Source organism: Rhinoraja longicauda, chromosome 16 (genome assembly GCF_053455715.1).
Source record: "Rhinoraja longicauda isolate Sanriku21f chromosome 16, sRhiLon1.1, whole genome shotgun sequence".
In the NCBI taxonomy this organism is placed as follows: Eukaryota; Metazoa; Chordata; class Chondrichthyes; order Rajiformes; family Arhynchobatidae; genus Rhinoraja; species Rhinoraja longicauda.
Window position 1 is genome coordinate 29654715 of NC_135968.1, and position 27668 is coordinate 29682382.

At 40.3% G+C, this 27668-nt stretch overlaps 1 protein-coding gene across 1 annotated transcript in view; it reads left to right on the forward strand.

Annotated features, from left to right (window-relative positions):
- The window catches only part of LOC144601413 (G protein-coupled receptor kinase 5-like), a 213293-nt gene that overhangs the window by 134593 nt on the left and 51032 nt on the right, over nucleotides 1-27668 (forward strand). The window contains exons 4-5 of the mRNA XM_078413511.1: nucleotides 736-813; nucleotides 22221-22321. Of these exons, the coding sequence (XP_078269637.1) occupies nucleotides 736-813; nucleotides 22221-22321 (179 nt within the window). The remainder of the gene's footprint in view (nucleotides 1-735; nucleotides 814-22220; nucleotides 22322-27668) is intronic.

The following is a 27668-nucleotide window of genomic DNA, read 5'->3' on the forward strand; positions in this document are numbered from 1 at the left end:
AGCTTAAAGTTAAGTAACCTACTGCCTGATCCGTTTACACATCTAAATAAACTGCATCATGTCTCTCCTTCTCCAAGTATTGAGGAGTTCAATTGTGTGACTTTTTTCATTACAAAAAGCCATAGTGCTGGACTCTTGTTTCTCTCATGTACAGAACATATTAGCTCTAATTGCATTGCTCCAATCTATGTGGAATTGCATCTCAGTTGTGAAGATCACAATAATTTCTGTGCTAAATAAAATTATAACTTGTATGTACCGGCACGGTGGCGCAACGGTAGAGTTGCTGCCTTACAGCGAATGCAGCGCCGGTGACTCAGGTTCGATCCTGACTACCGGCGCCGTCTGTACGGAGTTTGTACGTTCTCCCCGTGACCTGCGTGGGTTTTCTCCGAGATCTTCGGTTTCCTCCCACACTCCAAAGACGTACAGGTATGTAGGTTAATTGACTGGGTAAATGTAAAAATTGTCCGTAGTGTGTGTAGGATAGTGTTAATGTGCGGGGATCGCTGGGCGGCGCGGACTCGGTGGGCCGAAGGGCCTGTTTCCGTGCTGTATCTCCAAAATCTAAATCTAATAGTTATTTAGAAATCACTCAGGGGCCAGAGAATATCCAATAGCCCACAATCCAAAGTTTATATTTGGTAATGGGACAGTTTGTGCTGATTGTGAAACTTCAATGTTCTCTTAACTATTCCTTTCCATGATTTAACACACCTTATTATTTGTTCCCAGGCAGAGTACGAAGTTATGCCAGATGAAAAACGGGAAGAGAAAGGACAAGAAATGATTAGTAAATACCTCACCCCTGAGGTAAGAGTTAACCATTCATCTGCCCATTGCTAGTTCTGAGTGAGAGTTTAAAGCATCTGAATGAGGTATTGGAAGATGATGAAGATGGTGGATATAAGGATATTCCTTATCCCACATTCTGAGACAGGGGTAAATCGTTGCACAATGCTAATAACGCAATGGTTTCAGAGTGAAAGTTGGGCTCACTCTTGCTCTCAGAAACCTGGCTTTCTCTGGTGAGGTATGTCACACGCAACACCGCTGCTCACAGCTTCTCTGGCTACCCAGGCAGCCTTCCATCTTTGATAAATGTTTATTTTGCATTCACTTGTGGAAGGTGCACTTGTTCTCAAAGCGCAAGCGATCATTGAGGGTACTCATGTCCTTCCTCGCACCTCTCTGGAAACGTCCTGATCTGTGTCCTTTGCACGAGGAAATTCACTGCACTCCCCACCTCCCCGCTCTCTGTTGGCCCCCTCTCATATCTGTTCCTTGCCGACACTCCAGTGGCTGACAGAGTGCTGGTTATATCGGGTGTGGTGGTTTACCCTAAAGTCACAAGAGTAGGGAAAGCTGCTCCCAATGGGGGAAATTCGATCCCTCACACCCTCTTGTCTTGAAACGATGCAGCATTACAGGACTGAACTCGCTGGTGCTGGGATTGGAAGTGACAGATTTTGTAATATATTTATTTTGGCTTTTTTTTAAGCACAAGGGAGTTTGCTGATGCCATTTAAATAGCGTAAGAACAGCGCAGACTAATTGCTCTTTTCTTCGGTGTCTTTATCCAGAGAATCTCAAAAAAAACTTGCGCATTCTCAACAAAGGTATTTTTTAATTAATGAAGAAAAATAAGAGCTGTCCTAACAATCAGCATTCGAGAAACATTACCTTCTGCAAATCTCTGTGCAATGCAAATCATCAGTACTGCCTATTTATTTTAAGGAACCAGTAGGAGATAAGTCTAATCTGAAAGAATTAAACACACTTGGACTATATAAATTGTAAACCGTATCTAGTTTATATTTATCAGGAGAAAATTTGAAGGTATTATACATTGCTACTTAAAATCTAATGTATAGTTTAATAAAGATTAATTCTATTTCATATTAGACAATAGCATTATATTTAAGTGCAATTATTTTCAGTCCATTTGGTCCACCATTTAACCTTCTCCCTTTCCCTCTACTGCTTCTTGTCACCCTAATATACTATGAGACCCCTCCAGTATATGCAGAATGGTTCACAGCCCAGGTCTCTCCAGTACAATTATTTATTCATGCTGAAATGTCTGTTTCCATCAGAACTGTGTCTCTTATTTTACTTTTTTTACTTTTGTCTATCTTCTGTGTATATGCTGTCTCTCCTCTCCAACCCCCATCTCTCCTTTTTCCCCTCCCACTCACTCTTTGTCTTCATCCCCTTCCCTTCACCCTTCAATCCAGCTCCTCAACATTGCTGCATTGTTTACTCTCTCTGATGCTACATGTTCCATTTACTTGTAGGAATGTTTGTGAATAATACGTGTTTGCCATGTACCACTGTATTCTTGGAGCACATTATAAAGTAACTGGGGTTGCAATCACGGGAACACCTTGACTACATGGCCAGCAATATTTCAAAAAAGCAATTAGGCATGGGCAAGAATTGTTAGCCCTACCAGCAATGCCACAACCTTGGAGACGCAAGTAATTCCAGATGTTGAAATCTTGGGCTAAAAGCAAAGTGCTGGATGTACTCAACAGGTCAAGCAGCATCTTGGGCAGCACCATGGGTCATAGGGCCTGTTCCTGTGCTGAAAATTCTATGTGCTGTCAGTGAAGGGAGATGGAGAAATGACATTTCAGGTCGGAATCCTTCTTCAGGCTGATGGGGCAGCAAAGTGAAAGCTGGAAAAAAGGAGGTTGGGATGGGGCAAAGCCTGACAAATGATGGGTGGATACAAGGGGAGGAGGGAGTGAATGCAGAAGTGCAGAGATAATGACAAAGGCTGAAGAGTAGGATATGGGTGGAAGGATACAGAGTGGCAGGGGCAGAGGGGCGAATGTAGGGAATCTGGAGATGGGACATGTTGGGGATTAGCATAAAGAGGAGGGGAAACCAATAGGTGACAGTGGTGGTAAGAGAAATGTGTGCTCACCCTGGTGCGGGATGAAGAGATGGAGGCTTCTGCTTGAAGTTAGGGTGTTCAGTGTTCATACGATTGATTTCTTAAGCAAATATTTGTGTGCCAGTATCTTTGAGTCACTGTTAAGTTATTGTTTTGAACCAATAGTCTCCTGTCTGCTCTTTGGAAATTGCTGAATATCGTTTTTTATTTCTTTCACCCAAAGGTAATATTCATACACTAGGTGGTTAATAATAACATTTATTTGACATCTGAATATGTTATTAGATTTCTTAATATCAATTTTTTTAATTGTATTTTTCTAATGTAAAGGTTTGTATTATTTGAAGTAAAATGGATGAAGTATGATTGCAATGTATTGCATGTATTTAGCTTAATTATTACATCATCTTTGTTTTTTTGAATATTTCCTTCATGAATGCTACCAGGTCTTGTTCTGCCTTTCTTAGTGATCAGATGAGAGACGAGTTAAAGCCAATTAACCTACTGCCCAACCGTGTGCAATCTATGTGGAAAAGTTGCTGCTGTGTCTGAATGATAGACGTGGCCCTTGTGGCTAAAGGGATCAGGGGGTATGGAGAGAAGGCAGGTACAGGTTACTGAGCTGGATGATCAGCCATGATCGTATTGAATGGTGGTGCAGGCTCGAAGGGCCGAATGGCCTACTCCTGCACCTATTTTCTATGTTTCTATAGGATTGACTTCACTTCAGTCATTGATTCCTTTGAGAGATATAATAGTTGCCTTATAAGTGGATTCACGATATTTAGTGCTTTGATTTATGATTTAAAGATATTCCAATGTCAAATTCTATTTAGTAGAAATAGAGTACATTCTTCATTTCTTCAAGGTAGTGAACCCACTCCAAAGCAAATGCCTATCATCACATTGTGTTTCCTTGTAGTTCCTACTCATAGATGAGGCTTGAATCTTTACCAATATTATATGAGAAAAAAATTCCCAAGACTGACTTAATAAATGCCATTCCATTTTGTTTGCATAGATTAAAAATCTCATGTTTTCAATTTATTTTATAATATCAACTTTCTATTTTATTTTAAGAAATAAGCTTGAAATATCAGATATCGTGCATGAACCACTGACTAGTTGCATTTAGTGGTGATAGGCTTCATTTTTTTGTTAGATTCAGGGTATTTTTCTTACTGTTTACCACAATTTCAGACATAAACATATATTTCCGTCAGTAAGAGGCATCAATTTTGTTTCTCTCAACATGCAACTAAATTAAAAACTCAACTAAATTATGGGTTCACATAACATGTTTGTTTACTGATACAATGGGCTACATTGTAAAGCTCATTCATGATTTTATATGTTTAATGTGATTTTCAGCTTGGTGTCAGAAGTTACTTCTTTTAAAGAGGCAGTGATTGTGACTTTCTTGTCGTTTTTGTTTCAAATTGGCACAGAGGTTGAAGTGAACTTTCTCTGCTATCTGCCTGAAATAAGGATTTAGTATCAGAAGTGATCTCCTGTAGCACAACACTTGAGTTGTTTTCTTTTATTAAGGCTGTTAGTTGCTTGGTTAAATACAGGAGATTGTTCACAAAATTGGCACGAGGCCTCACAGTCTCTCGAATGAAAATCCTTAAATTGAACATCTTTAGATAATCACACACACTATCAGTTTCTTGCTTCATTTTCACATGCTTTTACTCTTCCAAACTGTGTGCCACTGACAAATTGGATTGATGTGCTTTAAAAAACAAGTGCGGCAATCTGCAAGCAAAATGTTTAATTCTGCATGCTAGCCGTTACATCGTAAGCATGGAGATTTATCAGTGTGGGGAGGGAAATGACTTTTTAAAGTAGGCTTTTGAAGTACTTTAATGTTAATACTCAAAGATTGAAGCGCTTGTAGTAAAATAGTCAGTGATATGACTGTCTAATGAGATGAAGCTCAGATTAGTAAATGCACAGCAATTTTCTCAAAGGCTTCTGTATTCAACTAGACAGTTACCAGACTTGGTCACAGAAAACAAACTGGATATCATGTGTGGAGGGTTCACCTATGTTCCTAAACCCAATTTCTGGGCAGCTTGTAAAGAACACTTTGAATATTCATGTAATATTACTGATAGCATCGATGTAGTTGCAGTTTGCCAGAGCAACTGAAATATGATAAGGTTGTCCAAAGTTGTTTTCACCAATAAGCAAAATACTTATTTTTTTCCAAATAAAAACCTTAAATGCACCAATAAACGAAATCAGAAATGAAATGAAAAATTGACGCCATTGCCCCACATTAATAGGCGGAGACAATAGTTTTATTTCTGCTGCACAGTATTAATGCTCACTTTGCAAAAGTGACCAATATACAATTAAATTTTATCGGCCTTCCAAAATCTGAATGATCAAAAGTACACAAAGTGCTAGAGTAACTCAATGGTTCAGACAGCATCTCTGGAGAACATGGATAGGTGATGTTTCGGGTTGGGAGCTTTCCAGACTGACTGGGGGCGAGGGGGGGGGGGGGGGGAGTGAGGGGGGGCAGGGGGAAGAAAGCTCAGAGAGAGGAGAGGCAGGACAAAGCATGGCAGGTAATAGGTGGACACAGGTGGGGGAATAGGCAGATGGGTGGAACAAAGGCTTGAGATCAGAGCAGAAGGCGTGAGACAGACCAATTGAAGAGTTACAGAATGTAAGAGGAGGGGGAGAGATGGATGCGAGTCCAGGTGGAGCACAGCGGTGGGTGGGGGAGAGAAATGTGGGAGGGTGGGTGGGTTGTTAGAGGTTACCTCTGTTTAATCAATGTATCCTTTAACATTCAAACTGATCTTTCTGTTTCTCTATTTGAAGAGGTGCGGGAGGTGGGTTAAGACAAAGTGAAATGGCCTAATTCTGCTCCTATCACATGACCTTATGAAATAATGTTTCACTCCATTATTTTAATTAGACCAGTTCATGTAAAACAATCTGAACTGTGGAGCATTATCTGACACAGCATCTTCAGAAAGTCCGTACTTTATACAACAGTAGTGTGTGCAGTTCATGGTCCCTATGATGAGACAGTTTCATGTTTTCATTCAGTCCTATGTCGGGATCTGTCCATTCACTTAAAGTGTATTCATACATTGCTTCAAAGCAAGGCATTTCCTTGCAGCTCTGGGTATTTCCTCCATTGAAATGGGAAATCGTCTTCCATCACCTGGAGAATATAAATTGCATTTATTCTATATTTGTGATGTTTTTGTAATGTAATCTTGACAAGGCGCTCACCATAGCATTTTGCTGACATGCACTCGATTCTCCGTCATAATCCTATCCACATGGTAGTTTGGCCCACATCATCATGAGAATAGCAGACTTCAAATGTTATATGGACCACAGCAGGTTTGGCCAGAATGGTCTTCTCAGCAAATGCAGATGAGACCTTATAACTCTCAACATATCCGCCAATGCTTCTGCCGCGATCTGAGCGCAATATTTTTTGCACTTGGTCACAGTGTGTTGCACAAACAACAGACATCTCATGTTCACTGCTCACGATATGGCTACTCATTGGCCAAGCTGCATTGCTGGAGGTGTCACAGGTTGTACCATTTGTTTGGTGCCCTAAGCGATTTGCTCTATCTAATACAGATCATCCATTTTGTGCTGCTATTTAACCCCACCACCTTAGTTGGCTTTCGTGATGAGGAATTACTGCTCTGGCAAGCTCTGGCAGTGATCTGGAACAGATTGGGAGTATTCCTGTATGGTATTGTGTTAAGATTTTCTGGCTTTGATGATGGCTTCAACTTTAATACAAGTAATTGATTTAGCTATTTGCAGCCCAAACGCATCAATCCCTTTTGCTTTGAACATTTACGAAATGTTTCTTCTTCAGTGGCAGATCCAAATAGAATGTCATCCAGATTGCATGTCAATCTGAACCCTCTCAGCATCTAATCCTTTGTTGCTCCGATCATTTTAGATGAGGTTTTTTACCCTATATAGTGACCTGGTTTATGAATGCTTCCCCAAGGGTACAAATTGACATGAAGCAATGCCTTTCTCGGATGCCTGCAGTTGAATGCAAGTCTATGATGTATCCTGTTTAGAAATCCTGTTTTGATCCTACTAGTTTGGCCAATGAAACAGGAAGCATTACACAGTATTCACGGCTCTTTTAACATTTACTTTATAATCTCTGCAGAGTTGGATTTGGGTATCAACCTTGGGTACTCATCTGTAATATCAAATGCCAAGCCATCCTGCTATACACCCAAAGCATATGGATATTTTAAATGTATTTTCCATGTAAAGCTCTAAAATGCAGAATGGATCAGTGAAGTTTAATAATGCAGGGCGAGAAGTACTGCAATGCCAGCCAGCAATGTGTGGAAGAGCTTGTTAGACTGGGGAACTATCAAAACTGATGTGTAGGGAAAAAAAACCTGCAGATGCTGGTTTAAATCGAAGGTAGACACGAAATGCTGGAGTAACTCAGCGGGTCAGGCAGCATCAAAACATGCCCGTGTGAACCTGAGCAGGAAGGGCAGGGAAGATCAGAAAAGATAAGGGTTTAAAATATACGCCTGGAATTTCAGATTTCAATTTTCGCATTGGATTGATATTCTTGGAACTTTTGGGAGCATTCTGTTATCTGTGCAAAATTGTAATCTTTTGTCCAAAAATGTGACATGCACTTCTCTTCTATACTGGATTGAAATTGGAGTTAAAGTTGTTTCAAACAGTTTTAATTATCAGCAGCCAATATAGCAGTTTGAAATGGATCTGAAAATTGCACTTCTAGCCAACTAGTTAGTTGTTAGTAAAGAATAAAGTGCTGGAGCAGCATCCATGTAGGGAATAGACAGACTGTGTTTTGAGTCAGGATCCTTCTGCAGACCTGAATAAAGGTCCTGACACAAAACATAGTCTGTCTATTCCCCATCACAGATGCTGCATGACCCGCTAAGTTCCTCAGCACTTTGTTTTTTTTTGCTCAAATTGCTGTATTTGCATTTTCCTGTGTCTCTAGTGCGTTGTTAGTTGGAGCTCTCAGGTGATAAATTTCCCCTGTTGTCTTAGTTACTTGTTGAACCCCACGTAACAAAGGATTTACATGTTTGGATCGTATTAAAGCAAAGGGGTTTGGAGGCTTTTGGATGGGAAATACTTTTGTCGAGCATAAATATGTTCTGCTTGATCCAGGATCAAATGAAATCTGAACCTTTTTTCCCGAGGAGGTGCTGTCAGTAAGAGGCAGCAACTTCCTGCTTACAGCCACTCCAAATAGCCTCTCCACACCTGGTATTCATTTCAATAAAAGGCTCCTTGGACATGCAGCACATTATATTCAACTGCACCAATTTGTATTTTATTGATCACCCTCAGATGATAAGATTATCATCGGACGAAGAGTATCATCTGAGTAATTGTTAAGGAATAGGGAGAGTCTTCTGGTGTAATTATTCTGGTGCTAATCTTTCTGTTAGCCTCCGTTAAACCTCATAACAGATTAGAAATGTTTTAATTGTGCTGGTATCAAACGGTCTCGACCCAAAACTTTCCTTCACGGTCACACTTTCCTTCTCTCCAGAGACGCTGCCTGTCCCACTGAGTTACTCCAGCATTTTGTGTCTATCTTCAGTTTAAACCAGCATCTACAGTTCCTTCTTACACGTACATCATTTTCAGCTCATTGTGTTACACAGTTGCCTCCAAGAAATGTTATCTTCTTCACCCCAAAGCTCTCCAAGCACTGCCTGATTATTATCTCGAGGAGGCTGCAACCTGACAATTCTTATTTGACCACAAAATACACAGTCGTGGATGTTTCTTCATCCAGTGCACCCCCTATCAAAGTGGCATGTTGTGCAGTATCACTCTCTACTAAATAATTGATAAGCGACCTCGATGTTCAGAGGGTTCCATTATAACAGAGTCCATCATAATAACAATCCTTGCGTTCACGCTGGTCTTGAAAATGTAATTAACTCTGTATTCAATTTCCATCCATCTATTAGCTTTCCTTTGTGATTGATCCCCCTCTCTCCCCATCTTTCCCTATTTTTCCCCATCTCTCCCCATCTCACCCCATCTTGCCCCTGTCCAAAGGCCCTATTTCCATGCTGTATCTCTAAACTAAACTAAAGAGCAGCAAGCATACCATCTCCCTCTCTTTCTACTACAGATTTGTGAAGGACGCTCTTATTCACTCTTGCAGCATTCCAGATTCAACCGTGTTCAATTACAGCTAATGTCTTAGTCGCTGCACTCATTTATAAACAATACCACAGGCCTCGGTACATTACTCTACCATTCACGATTGAACGCACGGACTGTTTACAGGTAAATTCCATGTATGGCTGGAGCCACTATTTCATTATTGAATGTGTAAATTCCACCATCAACGTGCAGCGACATGTTGCCATGGCAGCATGGCTAAAGAAAACTACACTGAAAGGTAACCAATATTTTGTTGAGCAGTTGTGGTTTCAATAGGTTAACCTGGAAACATGATTAATTAATGGCGTTAAGGTAGCACTTACTGTCAGATCACAGACATATTGTTCCTTGCGGGAAGTGATTTTCAGGTAGCAAAGAGAATTGGCAAGCTCAATGTTAGAGAATAGTCATAAGGAGGTCATAGTGGATGTGGAGATTACATATTGGGGATTGAATGGAGGACATGTGGAAATTATTTGAAGAATGAATCATGGAAGAGGTTTGCAGTTGTTAATCATAAATATGCATTCCTTAGGGCTGGAGAGACAAAGATGTGAATAGAGAGAGCAGGGAAATCGTGATGTGTTTCCTCCTTCTGGTCCAAAAGCCCCTTGTCCACTTTACTGTCCCTGCACCATTCAACGCTTCCACATTCCTGCACGTCCCCTCAGTTTTCCCATTATCACTCTATCGTCATTTCCCCCACCACCTCGCCATCCAGTCAACCAATACATCAACACCTTTAGCAACCTTGCCCAGTAATCTGGCACTTCCTGCACATGGCATCTCTCTGCCCCTTCCCCAGCTACCTCCTTAACAGTAATTTTAACCACTTCACTGATGTGACCCCACTTAACCCCGTTCAGTCCTGAAATGTGAAGCTCATTGGTTCCTACTTTAAAGGTGCAATGCAAGTTGTGCAAGTGCTTGCTTCATTAATCTAGGAATACAATTAACTTTGAAATATACAACATCTAAGTAATGGCTTAAATTTCTTCAAGCAATTTAATCATTTAAAGCTCTGTCAGAGTTACAAAGGAGCATTTGCGATGATCTTGTTTCTGGACTGCCTTTACAGTATTGCAGGATGCCAATATGTCAGCTTAACCTAATAACTGTGGAGAAAGTACCATGTATTTCTATTTCTAAATTAGTCACTGACAGCTGGCAGAATGTCAAAAGAAAGTTCTGATAAACTTCAAAGAGCCCCTGTCTATCATAGCATTACAAAGTGGGTCAGACACTTAATTAGCTACAATGGAACAGTGTTAAATGACTGCACTTAGCATTTTGTCCAAAAAAATTATGTTTGCTTAAAAGGCCAGGTTAAATCAAATTAAAACTGGACTAACACTTGATATGGATGTTTTATGTAGAATTTTGCATTTTACCCAGATAAGAATTCAGTGAATTTGTTCAGCTGCCAAGGCATGCTTACTAATGCTGTCCAAAGACATTCCCTGATCGTTTCGCTGAACACCTTCACTCAGTCTGCCTGGACTTACCTGATCTCCTGGTTGCCAAACACTTTAATTCCCCTTCCCATTCTCACACTGACCTTTCTGTCCTGGGCCTCCTCCATTGTCAGAGTGAGGCTAAACGCAAATTGGAGGAACAGCACCTCATATTTCGCTTGGGCAGCTTACAACCCAGTGGTATGACTATTGATTTATCTAACTTCAAGTAACTCCTGCATTCCCTCTCTCTCCATCCCTCCCCGATCCAAGCCGTACCAGCTTCAAAGTCGTCTTGTTGAGTCTCATTGTGTGTAACTCGTTCTCTCCAAGCAAACAGCAACAATGGCCCGTTTCCTTTAGCATCGTTACTTTTCTGCATATCTTTCATTCATTTGTTCTACAGTAAATCTCTCTACATTATCATCTATATCTCTCGTTTCCCTTCTCCCTGACTCTCAGTCTGAAGAAGGGTCTCGACCCGAAATGTCACCTGGTCATTTTCTCCTGAGATGCTGCCTAACCCGCTGAGCTCTATCTGCAGACTCTATCCAGCTTTTTGTGTCTATCCCTGACCTTATACCTTCAGTCATGAGATCTTTCCTCCAATATTCAGTGGTTTCATTCTCCAAGTTCTACGTCAGTTGGTAGCACGATTACCACAATGTTCTGTGAGTCAAAGCCCACTCCAGGAGTGGAGCATATACTGCATATAACCTAAATTGGATATTCAAGGCAATTCTGAGGGGTTCTTTATCAAATTGAAGCCCAATTTTACTTGTTCAAATGGAAATGAAAACCATTGCATTGCAGTTTTATGAGGAAGAATGTTTTCAGATAGTTTTTATCCCACATTCATCACTCAGCCCAAGGTAAATTTTGCAGGAATACAGATGATAAATTCTTTTAAATTCTTTTGAACTAACACTTAATATCAGCAGACATCAGAAAAAGGCTCGCAAAAAGATTTCTGCACGTCGAGGGCTACTTTCTTTGAAGCCAATGGCTAGTGAAGTTGCTTCTCTGCTGATTAACAATATCAGGTCATTAGCTGGCCATTCATGTTATTTCTAGCATCTGCTGATGTGCTAAGTGATTGCTTCTTTATTAAACCACACTAAATACATCTTAGATCCTCAGATATAACTAAATTAATTGGATATGGAGCAATTTGAGACATTTTGAGAATATGAAAGACTCGATGTGAATACAGAATCATAATTTAGATCTAGTGGAGCACTTTGAATAGCGAATTAACTTTCTAGTAAATATTTAAATAACAAGAACGTTAGTACTCCCCAGCCATCAGTCTGTTTATGCAACTTGAGCAGAATAAGGACAATATTTTATCTGATTTTGTCCACCCTCACAAATGTGTTTTGGAATTTTGATGCTTTCAGTGTTTTTACAGCGTGTTTAATTGGAAAAAGAAATCCACAGCATCTGTTTTATTCCTTTATATAAAGCTCATTATAGACTCCATATGTATTTCCCAATTATGGGGCACTTGGGAATGGGGATTGATTACTGTTATAAACCTGATGTCAAAACCAATAAATAAAACTGTTGGACCTTTGTCAAATTGTGCCCATGCCCATAAGTAAATCTCCTTGGAAACGTAAAATAAATTTATTGGATTTTGACTTCTTGTCATCAGTCTGCATAAGATTTTTGGAGTGTGACTGCACTCCAAATTGATTATACTGTCACAATTTCCACTTGCTTGTCTCATCCATGTATTTGTAATTGGATTCCTGTCTTCCACAAATAAGATTGTGGGTTTCCTTTAGCAATAAGCATTCAGTATTTGACATTGTTTCTCCAAATGCTGCTTTTATCACTCAACAAAACCATTATTAGTCAGCATTCCCTTTGTTAAGAGGCAGGCAGAAGACAAAAACATTTTGCTTCATTTATACTGCCACCGCAGTATTAGTGAGCTTTGTTGATTTCTTATTAACTTATTAACTTTATTTATATGCATTTGTAACTGTAATTCTTTTTTGTGCACAACCCGCAGGCATTGCCACTTTCATTTCACTGCACATCGTGTATGTGTATGTGACAAATAAATTTGACTTGACTTGACTTGACTTGGTTGTGTAATAATTCTGAAATCACATCAGTATCACTATTGGGAGTGGGAAAGTTTGATACCTCCAGAAAACAAGCATAGGAGTTGTAGCATGTAATTAAACTGGACCCATCCGGGAGAATGTAAGCAGATCATTGGAGATCATTTTTCAATGTTCTATAGATTCAGGATCAGTTCCTGTGGATTGGAAGATAGCAAATGTTATCCCACTTTTTAAGAAAGGAGGGAGAGAGAAAACGGGTAATTATAGACCAGTTAGTCTGACATCAGTGGTGGGGAAGATGCTGGAGTCAATTATAAAAGACGAAATTGCTGAGCATTTGGATAGCAGTAACAGGATCATTCCGAGTCAGCATGGATTTACGAAGGGGAAATCATGCTTGACAAATCTACTGGAATTTTTTGAGGATGTAACTAGGAAAATTGACAGGGGAGAGACAGTGGATGTGGTGTACCTCGACTTTCAGAAAGCCTTCGACAAGGTCCCACATTGGAGATTAGTGGGCAAAATTAGAGCACATGGTATTGGGGTAGGGTACTGACATGGATAGAAAATTGGTTGACAGACAGAAAGCAAAGAGTGGGGATAAATGGGTCCCTTTCGGAATGGCAGGCAGTGACCAGTGGGGTACCGCAAGGTTCGGTGCTGGGACCCCAGCTATTTACGATATACATTAATGACTTAGATGAAGGGATTAAAAGTACCATTAGCAAATTTGCAGATGATACTAAGCTGGGGGGTAGTGTGAACTGTGAGGAAGATGCTATGAGGTTGCAGGGTGACGGACAGGTTGTGTGAGTGGGCGGATACATGGCAGATACAGTTTAATGTAGATAAGTGCGAGGTTATTCACTTTGGAAGTAAGAATAGAAAGGCAGATTATTATCTGAATGGTGTCAAGTTAGGAAGAGGGGATGTTCAACGAGATCTGGGTGTCCTAGTGCATCAGTCACTGAAAGGAAGCATGCAGGTACAGCAGGCAGTGAAGAAAGCCAATGGAATGTTGGCCTTCATAACAAGAGGAGTTGAGTATAGGAGTAAAGAGGTCCTTCTACAGTTGTACCGGGCCCTGGTAAGACCGCACCTGGAGTACTGTGTGCAGTTTTGGTCTCCAAATTTGAGGAAGGATATTCTTGCTATTGAGGGCGTGCAGCGTAGGTTCACTAGGTTAATTCCCGGAATGGCGGGACTGTCGTATGCTGAAAGGCTGGAGCAATTAGGCTTGTATACACTGGAATTTAGAAGGATGAGGGGGGATCTTATTGAAACATATAAGATAATTAGGGGATTGGACACATTAGAGGCAGGAAACATGTTCCCAATGTTGGGGGAGTCCAGAACAAGGGGCCACAGTTTAAAAATAAGGGGTAGGCCATTTAGAACGGAGATGAGGAAGAACTTTTTCGGTCAGAGAGTGGTGAAGGTGTGGAATTCTCTGCCTTAGAAGGCAGTGGAGGCCAGTTCGTTGGATGCTTTCAAGAGAGAGCTGGATAGAGCTCTTAAGGATAGCGGAGTGAGGGGGTATGGGGAGAAGGCAGGAACGGGGTACTGATTGAGAGTGATCAGCCATGATCGCATTGAATGGCGGTGCTGGCTCGAAGGGCTGAATGGCCTACTCCTGCACCTATTGTCTATTGTCTACTGTCTATTGTCAATGCATCAGACTTGCCCTACTAGCACATGTGAATGAGCACAATGGGATTCAATATCATGAGGAGGCAACACCAGCTAGCCAACAGAAGCTAGCCTACATTGCATGAAAACACCCTGTACCTCCTAAAACAGAAGTTTCATTATAGCTGGCAGATATTCTGCAACTGACGATTACCTAAGACATTACCTAACGGTAAGTTCAGTGTTACAGTGTCACACAGTGCCGCATCTGGTAGAGCTGTTGTCTCAAATCGCCAGAGATCCAGGATCGAACCTGAACTCGGGTGATGGTTGAGTGCTCCCTCCCAATTTGCACGTGCTCCATGTGACCGCATGGGTTTCCTCCAGATCCTCTGGTTCCCTTGCACATCCTAATGTCGTTCGGGTTTAATTGGCCTCTGTGTGTAGGGAGTGGATGAGAAAGTGCGATATCACAGAATTAATATGAGTGGGTGATTGATAGTTGATGTGGAGTCAATGGGTTGCAAGGTCTGTTTTCATGACACAATATGAGAGAGAGCAAGTTCCATGGTTTTTTGTTGCCTCTCCCGAAAGACCTGATGAAAGGGTGGATAGAAAGGTTTTCCTGTTATCCATAAGAAACTAGACGACCTCCGGAAGTATTAGTTGAGGACTTGGAAGTCATTGCCCAGAAACAGACCTGGAAGACCAGATGCAATGCCAAATGAACTTGTATCCTTACATACATTGTCAAAATATGTAAATAGAACTTTAAATGCCATGAAGCTACTGTTCCCCCTAGATCCAGGTACTGCTGAATTCACAACATCTGAATAACACCTGAATCACTAAAAATCTCTTATCAACGTGCAGCACTCACACCTAATGTCCATGTGCTCCAGCACACATTATATCATATCATATCATATCATATATATACAGCCGGAAACAGGCCTTTTCGGCCCACCAAGTCCGTGCCGCCCAGCGATCCCCGTACATTAACACTATCCTACACCCACTAGGGACAATTTTTACATTTACCCAGCCAATTAACCTACATACCTGTACGTCTTTGGAGTGCTTAGCCTCGCTGCGAACATCACACTCTCATCTTATCAGGTACATCAAACACTTGATGAATGTTTTTACATGGGAGGTTAACAGGAATCTTAACAAAAGTTTTCAAATTTATGTAAAGTTGTGCGTGCATAAACCAGGATTCGTTGATGATTGCACAATGTTCAGTTCCATGTGCAGCTCCACAGCAAATAAAGCATTTAAACCTGCCTGCAGCAAGACCTGGACAACATTCAGGCGGAGAGAGATACATGGCATAACATTCATCCCACAAAGGGGCCAGTCATTGACCTTCTTCAGTGCGGTTTGTTGCCATTACTGTTGGCTTGTTCCCCCATTGTCAACCTCCTGGGATTGTTGTCCAGAAACGTAATTGGACAAGCCACACTGATAATGTGAATAGGAGAACAGATCAGTATCTGGGTGGCACATGTCCTCCTTCTCCCAATGCCTTTGCACCATCAACAAGGCACAAGTCAGGAGTACGCTAGAAAATCATTCACTGGTCAGGATGAAAAGATTTCAGTAAACAATCGTGAAGTTTAATATCACATTTGATAAAACTTCCTGTTTAATTGACAGTATATTCATTCCCTTTAGCATTATGCGACCTGATTATAAAGAGTCAGAGAGCAGTAGGAATTACAGAGGGAGAACATCGAGAGAGGATGTTGCTGAACTCTCATCGGAGAGAGGATGAGAACTACTTCAAAGTAGACATACCTTGAGTCGATTTCGCAGTGGAGCAGACAAAATGTGTAGACGCTGGTTTAAATGGAAGATAGACACAAAATGCTGGAGTAACTCAGTGGGACAGGCAGCATCTCTGGAGAGAAAGAATGATCTGAGGAAGGTTCTCGACCCGAAACGTCACTCATTCCTTCTCTCCAGAGATGCTGCCTGTCCCGCAGTTACTCCAGCATTTTGTGTCTATCTTCGATTTAAACCAGCATCTGCAGTTTCTTCCTACACATGATTATAAAGAGTGTCATCTACAAAACGCATTGCAGTTGCTCACATAGTCTATCCCAACACCATCTCCTAAACCAGCAAGCTCTACCACCATGGGTGGAATCCAAGTGCAAGTTCCCCTCCAAGTCACATTCTAATTTGATATAAAAATCAACGTTGTGTCTGTACCTTGGATTGCCCTCAGGACAATTGCCCAACAATCATCGTGGGAATACCCAAAGCCAAAGTCTATGATAGTTCAAGAGAGTTTTCAAGGGCAAATTACTGCCTGCTAGTAAGCGTTGGTCTTCAGGGAATACATGTGCTTACATTATCACTCCGAGTGAAGAGGGAAGAAATATATGCACAACATACGTTAATAAAATGACCTTTAATCACATGTCTTTGAAAAATTTGGAGATCATAATTTAAGGAACTGGATAAAAACAATAATATATTACACAAAACAGTGATAATAATAATAATAATAATGCATTTTATTTATATAGCGCTTTTCATATACTCAAAGACGCTTTACAGAGATTTTGAGAACATAGGGAAATGAATAAATAGATAAATAAGTAAATAAATAAATGAACAGAGAAAGGAGACCGAAGGTGAGGTGACCTTCAGTGGTTGAAGGCAGTACTGAACAGGTGAGACTTCAGCGATGTTTTGAATGTGGTGAGTGTGGAGGAGTCTCTAACGGTTTGGGGTAGTGAGTTCCATAGGGTGGGAGCAGCGATGGAGAAAGCCCTGTCCCCCCAGGATCTGAGTTTGTCCCCCCAGGATACATCAGTTAAATAACTCGTACCATGATAGGAGAAACAAGGAACTGCAGGTGCCGGTTTACAAAAAAAAGACACAAGTGCTGGAGTAACTCAACGCTTCAGGTTGATACACGTGAGGAGGGGGTTTGATAACAGATGGCTGGACAAAGGCCAGAGATTTCAGGCTTTAGAGATACAGTTCCGAAACGGACCCTTTGGCCCAGTGAGTCCGTGCCGACCAGTGATCCCCTCACACCAGCACTATCCTACACACTCGGGACAATTTACAATTTTTTCCAAAGCCAAATAACCTATAAACCTGCACGTATTTGGAGTGTGGGAGGAAACCGGAACACCCGGAGAAAGCCCACTGTGCCGTCCTTACGAAAACATGAAAAATGGGAGAGAAGAATAGAAGAAAATTGTGAAGCCAGAGGAAGGGAAGGGAAAAAATGAATATGGGTCGAGGTGGGGCACAGGAATTTGCATTGAGCTCACAGTAAATAAACGGAAGAATTTAAATATTATATTTTCCATGACAAGAAAGTAAGTCATTTGAATACAAGTTTGTTTAATAGAATGGTGTGATGCGATAATAGAGCTGTGATGTGGCTTCTCATGTATATACAATATTCAGCAAACTTACACACACGCAATGCTTATTTTATATCTACAAATCTTTGCTTTTTGCTGTCTTATGTTTGCCCTTTTCTCATTCAAATTCTTATGTCCACATTTGCAAGGTTAGCCTGCAAGAAAAACAGGATAAGCATCAAATTTGTGGATGTCTTATAATGAGAACCCATATCCATGTCATTTTAATCATTTATCACTTAACTTGTTAAAAGAGATTTTTTAAATATTTCACTTGTCCATATTAATTAATATTAAGATCCCTTAGTAATTTTGTACCTACCAATATAAAAAATTGCAAAAGTGGATTCTATTCTAACTGGATCAGTGAATATACAGGTTGGTTTTCTTTTAGCTCAATATTTAAGGTATTCATCAAATCTGATGGAAGATGATGGAAGATGAGTTTAAAAACATGGCAGATATCATCGCTCACTATCAGGCTTCAGTCTCTGTCAATTAGATGTATGATTTATCAACTTCCTTCCAAAGTGTCTTAATGATTTCACCATTTTCCGTCTTCTGAACTTCTCTTTTGCACAACATAGTACATCAATTTAGCAAAAGCCGCAAGCATCATGACAACAGGCAATTCAGCAGAATCCAGCCATTGGTTACTAATTAAGTATTAGATATATTCTTATTGTCATCTATCTCTTTTTATTGCTATAATCCTCTTCACGTGTGCATATTTTACGCACCCTTTACCAAATTTGTGAATCCCATAAGGGGGAATCTCCATTATCTTAGCTGTCGTAACAGGGAGGGTACATTGTACTTTGCTGCCTCCCTGTCCTTCTCTCCTTTCACGTCTGTTATGAAAACTCACTTCTGTGATTAGGCTCGTGATCTCTGGTGCTCAAATCGCCCGTTGGTTTGGCATTTTTGGTTCTGATCAATGAAATATTTTAACAATTAAGTCAAAATTTAATATGCAGGTAGTTTATTAGAAAGCCAACAGCAAAAAATAAAGTTCATCAGTGAAAGTAGAGCACGTTCTTCGTTTAATATTTTCGCTAAAACTTTCAGCACTAATACAAATAGCAGATGTATTCTTATAGATAGAAAGTTGGAGTAACTCAACGGGACAAGCAGCATCGCTGGAGAGAAGGAATGGGTGACGTTTCAGGTTGAGACCCTTCTTCAGGCAGTCTGAAGAAGTGTCTCAACCCGAAACTAGTCTGAAGAAAGGTATCAACCCGAAACGTCACCCATTCCTTCTCTCCAGAGGTACTCCCTGTCCCGCTGAAGTTGCTCCAGCTTTTTGTGTCTATCTTCGGTTTAAACCAGCATCTGCAGTTCCTTACAACGAAGATGTATTCTTATCTTCTTTTCCATTCTCTTGGTCTAAAGAAACAATGTGAAATACACAAATGGGATGGAATTTGCATTTGCCATTATTACTGTACAAAACCATAGCATCATCTGGTCTCTCCATATGCCTTTAGCCTCAAGAAAGGTCTCGACCCGAAACATCACCCATTCCTTCTCTCCAGAGGTGCTGCATGTCCCACTGAGTTATTCCAGCATTTTTTGTGTCTCTCTCCATATGCCTTGTTACGCACTCCTCCACAATGCGTGGTTATACTTTCCACAGAGACAATCCAACGAGAGTCACTGATTTAACATGGCGTTCAACTTTTTTTGAATTATTCTTGCTGTGAAAATTTTAAGCCTTGTTAATTGAAATGTAATTGCATTTGTAACACTGCTCTGACAAAATTGGTGATAGTCTCTTGGTGCTCAAATAGATTATTTTAGATGACAGAATCTCATCTCATGATTGTATGATTAAATATTCCATTAATGTTTGCGTAATAAGAAATATTTTTAAAGTTAATTCAATATGTCAGCTTTTACCCTCCAGCTCATGTTTAGTCCGACCTTTATTTTTCTTTCTGTAAAATGCTTTTTTTTTTTTAAATTATATATTAAGCTTTTTACTTCCTACTTTGCTGACTGTAACAATCATTCAGCTTGAATGGCTGTTCGACCTACTTGATGATTTCAATGTTCCGAAATACTGTAAACAATCAGTAACCCGTGCCTGCCTTCTCCCCATATCCCTTGATTCCACTAGCCCCTGGAACTCTATCTAACTCTCTCTTAAATCCATCCAGTGATTTGGCTTCCACTGCCCTCTGTGGCAGAGAATTCCACAAATTCACAACTTTCTGGGTGAAAAAGTTTTTTCTCACCTCAGTTTTAAATGGCCTCCCCTTTATTTTAAGACTGTGGCCCCTGGTTCTAGATTCGCCCAACATTGGGAGCATTTTTCCTGCTTCTAGCTTGTCCAGTCTTTTTATAATTTTATATGTCTCTATAAGATCCCCTCTCATCCTTCTAAACTCCAGTGAATACAAGCCTAGTCTTTTCAATCTTTCCTCATATGACAGTCCCGCCATCCCAGGGATCAAACTCGTGGACCTACGCTGCACTGCCTCAATTACAAGGATGTCCTTCGTCAAATAAGGAGACCAAAACTATACACAACACTCCAGATGTGGTCTTACCAGGGCCCTATACAACTGCAGAAGAACCTCTTTACTCCTACACTGAAATCGTCTCGTTATGAAGGCCAATCCTCTTGTTATAAACTTTATTCCTTGGAACACAGGAGGATAAGGGGTGATCTTATAGAGGTGTATAAAATCATGAGAGGAATAAATAGATTAAATGCGCAGTCTTTTACCCAGAATAGGGGCTGAGGTAGTTGAGAATGGTAACATAACGTACCAACTTCTATACCCAATCCCCAGCCTAATGAAGACTAGCATGCCAAAAGCCTGCTTCACCCTCCTCTCTAAGTGTGACGTCGTTTCTCAGGGAACTATGTACTTACATTCCTGGATCCCTCAGCTCTACAACACTCCCCAGGCCCCTACCATTCATTGTGAAAATCCTGCCCCGTTTAACTTCCCATGCGCAGACTTACCTAAATTAAAGTGCATTTGCTATTCCTCGGTCCACTTGCCCTGCTGATCAAGATCTTGCTGTAATTCTTGGTAACCATCTTCAGCATTTGACATTCTCCATCAACTTTCTGTCAGGTTTTATTGAATGGACCATCCATAGTGGCTATTCTGCTCGTCCAACCAGTAAAATTGACCTGTGATTCCAGTGGCACGTTCGGACCCTGATTATCATTTGTTCAAGAGGAGAGCAGTCAAAAATCCTGAGATATTTCACTGATGATGGGATGCTTAAACATGGGGAATTTGAGTTTGTGTTTAAACTCCTATTCCAGTATTTATGATGGAATGAAAAAAAATTAAAAAATCCTCCTGTTTCTGGTGAAATTGATACAAACAAAGAACTGCAGGTGCTGGTTAATACACAAAAGGACACAAAGTGCTGGAGTAACTCAGCAGGTCAGGCAGCATCCCTGGAGAACATCCTCTTACATCCCCTTTAAACATTTCCCCTCTCATCTTAAACCTATACCCTCTAGTTTTAACCTGCCCTATCCTGGGGAGAAGAGTATGGCTATTTGCCTGATTTATCTATGCCTCTCAAGATTTTATAAATCTCTATAAATTCACCTTTCATCCTCCTTTACTCCAGTGAGAAAGGTCCAGGCCTCTCCAGCTTCTCCTTCTAACAAACTCCTTCCGAAAGCAGTGCAACCTGAATTGCACTTGTCAGGACTTTGAATGGTAAAACAATGCATCTATTAAAAATCATTAGAACAATTATTATTAAAAAAAACATTTTTTAAGGAATGTTTCAAGGTCAGTTTATTGTCACATGTACCAATTAAGGTATAGTGAAATTTGAGTTACCATACAGCCATACTAAGTGAAAAGCAACAAGACACAACCACATAAAGGTTAGCATAAATATCCATCACAGTGGATTCCACATTGCTCTGTGATGGAAGGCAATAAAGTTCAATCCTCTTCCTCTTTGTTCGCTCGTGGTTGGGGCAGTCGAACCATCCATAAAATTAATAAGAGAAAGTGAATTAGTTATAGTATTGCTTTTTCATTTAAACAAATGGATAGTTTGTTCCTTGTGGGAACTTACAGCAAGTTGGTCTTTTACCACAGGCCTCAGCAATATAAATACAGTTGGAGATCACAAGCAATATTCAGCCAGCAAGTTCAACAGTCCAGAGCTTGATGGTACCTACACTGAAAACTGTTAGCTATTCTCATTCGCAGCATTTCCCTGCATGTCTCAGTCCAAAGATTTAGTTCCTCCCGAACTTTGGTCACATATACTAAGTGAATGGTTGGGTGGACAATTTTATTCTACAATACATTTTCAAACTACTTATTTTTCCAATCGTTTGACTGGTCGGTGGAGATAATTTTACAGAATGTCTTTTAAGTGTGTAATTTATAACGTGCGAGAATCGGAAAAGTTAAAATCTTCCTTAATTGGCATGCTTGTCACTGGTGGATATTTGGATATTCACAAATATTTTACAAAAGACCATAACTTAGTGATTTTCAATTACCCGTGTGTGACCTAATTTACGTAATGTTTTTGTGACAGTTTTTATTCAAATCCTGTATGTTTTCAGACGCCAGAATATGTAGACGAGGTCAGCGAGGATATTGTCCAACAGTGTAAAGAAAAACTTGAAATGGTTGCGTGCAAAGAACTCTTCTGTAACTGCGTAAAGTAAGTGAATAACGAACTAACGTCTCTTATTCTTTACATATAGTCATTTGTACTCTCCATTTTGAAAAAAAACTTCAATGGCTTGGTCATGAATTGGAACCGCTGATAAAATTCTTCTTGCGATTTGATTACCATGTTATTATCAGAAAACCACTCCTTCCTGTGGGGCATTCTCTGAAGCACTCCTGGGGGACATCTCTAGTTAGACACAAAACGCCGGAGTAACTCAGCGGGACAGGCAGCATCTCCGGAGAGAAGGAATGGGTGACGTTTCAGGTCGAGACTCTTCTTCAAGTCAGCATCTGCAGTTCCTTCGTAGACATCTTTAGTTTATTGATTTTGAAGAATAAATTTGGCTCACCAATGCAAAACTGACAAAGAAGCCAGGCTAAAGTACACAAAATGAAAAGTAAGCTCATCTCATTGAAAGTTCATATATTTGGGTTTATTTTTCAATAATTTAGAGCAAATACAACTCCCTTTGCCTAGAAATTCTGTTTAGTACCAACAGATGTGCAGAAAAAAACTCATTGTTCTGCATTGTTAAAAAATAATTGCACTTAAAACCATGATGGCTAATTCATTGAAATGTGTATTAAATGTAGAAATGCATTCAAACACATCACCGAGTTGAAACATGGTAAGTCTCAGGAGATTTAATAGGAATAACTGTAAACATGGCAAAAATTATACCAGGCTTAGAAGAGAGTTTGAAGAAACTTTCAAGGAGCAAAGACATTTTTTTTTTTACTGCAAATGCTGGAAATCTGGAACAAAACATAAAATCCTTGAAAACCTCAACAGGTCATACAGCATCTTTGAAAAAACAAACAGACAACATTTCTGTCTGCAGCCTTTCACCAAAACATTTTTAACGAGCAAGTTAGATAGTAGAATACTAAAGGGGAGAGCTTAAATAGTAGCAGATTCCATCCCAGCGATAGAGCAGAGAGAGAGAAAGAACATATAGCCAGGATCGGAGCAGCGAAGAGCAAGGGCTGATCTCATGTATTGACGTAATAATGGGGGCAAATTGTAGAAGAGGAAATAAGCAGTTTAAACATAATGGACGGAAAAAGTGCATCTCAAGAATAACACCCCAATATATTTCAGATCATCATTCAGATTAATAGCAATTTATTGCCTGTTCCTTTTATCCAAATGCAGTGACAGGAAGATTTGAATTTAATTATTGTGCAATCAGACAGCAGCCCAACAAGAATTCCTATTGTCCAGTTTCCTTTTATGAAGTGTATTTTGGCACTAAATTGATGCACTTGGCACCAAATTGTGCCAAGTGCATAATTGTAGTGGTATCTACACATAAAGGCTAGATGTGGTAAAAGTTGGCAATACCGAGAAGCGTTAAAGTATGAACATAAAGTGATCCCGAGGACTTCAGCAACCCGAATGCTCGAACACTTGCACATTTTGTTTTCCTTTGAAAATCAATTGTTAATAGTTAAACATGTATAGTTTGAGAACAATTAATTCAGAGTTGGGTTATAAACTGCTTACCAATGATTAACTAAACTATATCTCTGTTCCGAACTCTCTGTTAGAATGTGCTGTTCTGTTTATTGTGCAATGCTTAGTGATTCAATTGTTTTCCACTGTTCATACATTTATGGAAAACAGAATCAGACAGTTACTAACCAGCGTGTTTACAAATTAGATGTACTAAGGTCATTAAGTGTTTTCTATTTGAGTATATGTTCGTTTGAATTATATCAGGCAATTCCGTTTGTAGCAGATGTCTTTTAATTACTTCAAATCCTAATTATTTTGTTAACATCATTTCACCTGCTAGGAAAGAGTTTAAAAAAGTAGGGCCTCAGAGCAGGTTGCAAGATTTGTTAATAAGTCATGTACAGTTCTGGGCGTTCTCATTAGAAGCAGAGTAGAAGAAAATGAAAGTCGTGATGAATCTATTAAAAACACTGGCTTTCTTCAACTGGATGATTGTGAGGAATTCTAGAGAGGCATTAGAGATATCTGAGAATATTTCCTGGGATGAGGGGCCATAGTGACAATGATAGATTAGAGAAGCTGGGACAGTTTTCTTTGGAGAAGAGAAGCTTGAAGGGAGGTTTGATAGAAGTATATAAAATGGCGGAATGTTTGAACAGAATGGATGGTGGTAGGTTATTCCCACTGATGGAGTGATCAAGGACCAAAGATCACGGGTATAATAAAGGTATAGACAGACACAGTTCCCTAGTACTTCAATGAGTGACCTTCAGGTGAATGGTTGCAGGCTGCTTCAGTTGGAATATCTTTGCCATGTCCAACCCTCCTCTTCATGGTCATCTATGCACAGCGATCCCACTAAAGATCAATAAACAATAATCGCAAACAGGAACCTGACCTCAGGTGCTACACCTGCTTAACTGAAATGACTGAACAAGGAGTTCAATGTAATATTTTTTACGGGTACAGTGCTTTAAAGGATTAATATCAAGGGGTCGTGGCCAGGGATATTTACATTTGGTGTGATAGATTGGTCACACCTGTAAGACTGCATGCAAATTGTTGCTTAATTCCTATAACTTCCTGGAGAAGTCACATTATTAGGTTACAGCAGTGCTTTGTAAAACAAAAAGGTGCTGGTACACACCTTCAGTCAACAAATATGATCTGTGGCTAGAAAACAAAATAATGCCGTTTAATATTTTAGATGTACTGTTATGCCGCATTGGCACACACCATCACGAAAAAAAGCACTGGGTGACTGGATTTTCTTCAGATTTGTGGCCTGGGTGAAGTTGTGTGTGTGCCCTGCAAGCTTTCCAGATGGAATATCAGTCGGAGTACAGTTTATTATCTCCCAAGTTAAGAACGTAAGAAATAAGGGCAAGGGTAAGCCTCCTGGTCCTGTGAGCATGTTTTATCCGTCAAAATACAAACTGGAGTGAAATAGAAACAAAGAAAGAAAGATAGACAATAGGTGCAGGGGTAGGCCATTTGGCCCTTCGAGCCTGTACGCACCGCCATTCAATATGATCATGGCCGATCATCCAAAATCAGTACCCTGTTCTGTGATCTGATCATTAAATACCAGCATAAGGTGGCAATAAAATGGAAATAGATTTTTTTTTAATGTTTTCTTTTGGTCTGCTCTTATAAAAGTGGAATTTCACGTTACATTTCCTCTTACCACAAATTCTTTTCATGCCTCCTAGAAAGCAGCAATTCTTCAGGAAATGAATGACCTTTGCCTGCATATTTTATCCCTGTTCAAAAGTATTTATTTTTCTGAGGTGAAATGCATCTTAAGAGGACATCTAGTAATGGTGCAACGTGAGGAGAAACAAGCTTGCATTGTTGAGATCTGACTGGGGCTATGTGATACATGTCATCTTTGATGGGGAAGAGAGTAGATAGTCAATAATCAGGGAATTGGGACAGATAGTGATCAGGAGTTTAGACTTTAGAGATTCCTCATGGAAACAGACCCTTCGACCTACTGAATCTGTGCTGACCAGTGATCACCCCGTACACTAGCACTATCCTACGCACTAGGGACAATTTACAAATTACCAAAGCGAATTAGCCTAAAATCGTGTACATCTTTGAAGTGTCGGAGGAAAACAGAGCACCAGGAGAAGTCCACGTGGTCGCAAAGAGACCGCACAAACACCATGCAGACAGCACCCGAGGTTTGGATCGAACCGGGGTCTCTGGTGCTATAAGGCAGCAACTCTACCGCTGTGCCACTGTGCATCAGTGTATCACAGTGTATCAGTGAAACGGTGTATCAGAACCCTATAGATTGAGGCCAGAGGGGAATCAGACAATGGACCAAACTTATTGATGAGGCATTTAGTTCTATAGTGAGGTGAGGGGGCAGTGCTGAAGGATGATGTTTTTGAGATGTGATTGTGTGATTTACTGTTGAGGGGTTTAGTGCAGCACTACGCAGCTTGGGCCCAGTTGTCCTGGAAATGACCAACCATGGCTATCCCCAGGATTACCTAGACTCATCTCCTCAATGTTTCTTCAAAAGGTGTTGCATGATGATTGATGTCACTATGACGTGCTACTGATTCTGAAATCTCACATCAAGTGACTCAGCAGGCAAGTGCACAGTTTAAATTCCTGTGTGATGCAGCAAGGGCTGGAACTGGTAGCTCCTGCGTTTTGCCCTGCGCAAGGTATAAATTAAAATTGTGGAATAAACAGCCCCAAAACCTGTTTTACATCAGAGGAAAGATTCTGTTTTTATCACGGTGATAGTTCCACAGTTAGTTCTTTGAAGCATTCAAAGCTGGAGGTGCAGAGAGAGAATTGAAACTGCTGCACCATGTCGAGCGAGTTTATGAACCAGCAAGCTATTTGCGTGTGATTCTTGCTAAACATTGCTGATTTGTAACTTAGCTTGAGCTCCACAGAGAAGCAAAGGCCAACAGTTGGTGCAAAGATGTGCACCATTTTAATGTTTATTCAGTGAATCTAATTCATGTTTACATTTCAGCCTATGCCAAATTGGCCAGGGTATGCCATTTTAACAGCAGGCTTGGACTACCAGGCTAGAATTTGAATGTAAAATAAAATGAAGGCTGTACACTGAAAATAAGGCGCAAGAAACCCAGCCAATATCCAGCAGGGGGCAAGGGCTGGCAGGAGAGGCTTAATCATTGCCCAACATTGCTGTCTCACAAATTAGTATCCTGGCACAAAAGCAGGATCTGTTGAGAAGCAATGTAAAATGTCCATTGATGCACCATTTTAAACACGTCACAAGCAATCTATATCCCCTTTCAGCTGAGAACATTTAGTCCTTTTATTTTGTGTCTAGGATTTGCAGATTTGTAAATGGTCAAAAGTAATAGACGTTTATCTGCTGCTCTTGGATGTCAGCAATGTCATTTCTAAATATACCGCAGCACATAATTTCTTAGAAATTTTCTGGTTAATTGCATATTTTCCTTTATCAAATTTTACATGCAACGTATTTACACAGAATCCACATGCACTTGAATGTAGTTTCTGCAGTTTGAAAATCTCCCAATTTAAATTGAAATTCACAGCAAACCTTGCGTTTTCTTCAAACTCCCACAACCTTTAACCCTTCTTTCGATTCAGAAGGACCAGCCAGCTGTAATGGTTTTCCCTATTGCTCCTGAATGTTATTGAAAAAGGAGAACCAGAGTTAGGAGCTCCTCGGTGTGGTGGCATTGAATTAGTATTTCATTCATGCTTAGAATGTGGACATTGCTGGCAAGGCCTGTGTTTATTGCCCATCTCTAATTCCACATGTAAAGATGCTGGTGAGTTGCCTAATCAAGCCACTGCTATCTACCTGCTGAAGGCATCCCTATGAACCTGTTGGGTGCAGATCTCCAGG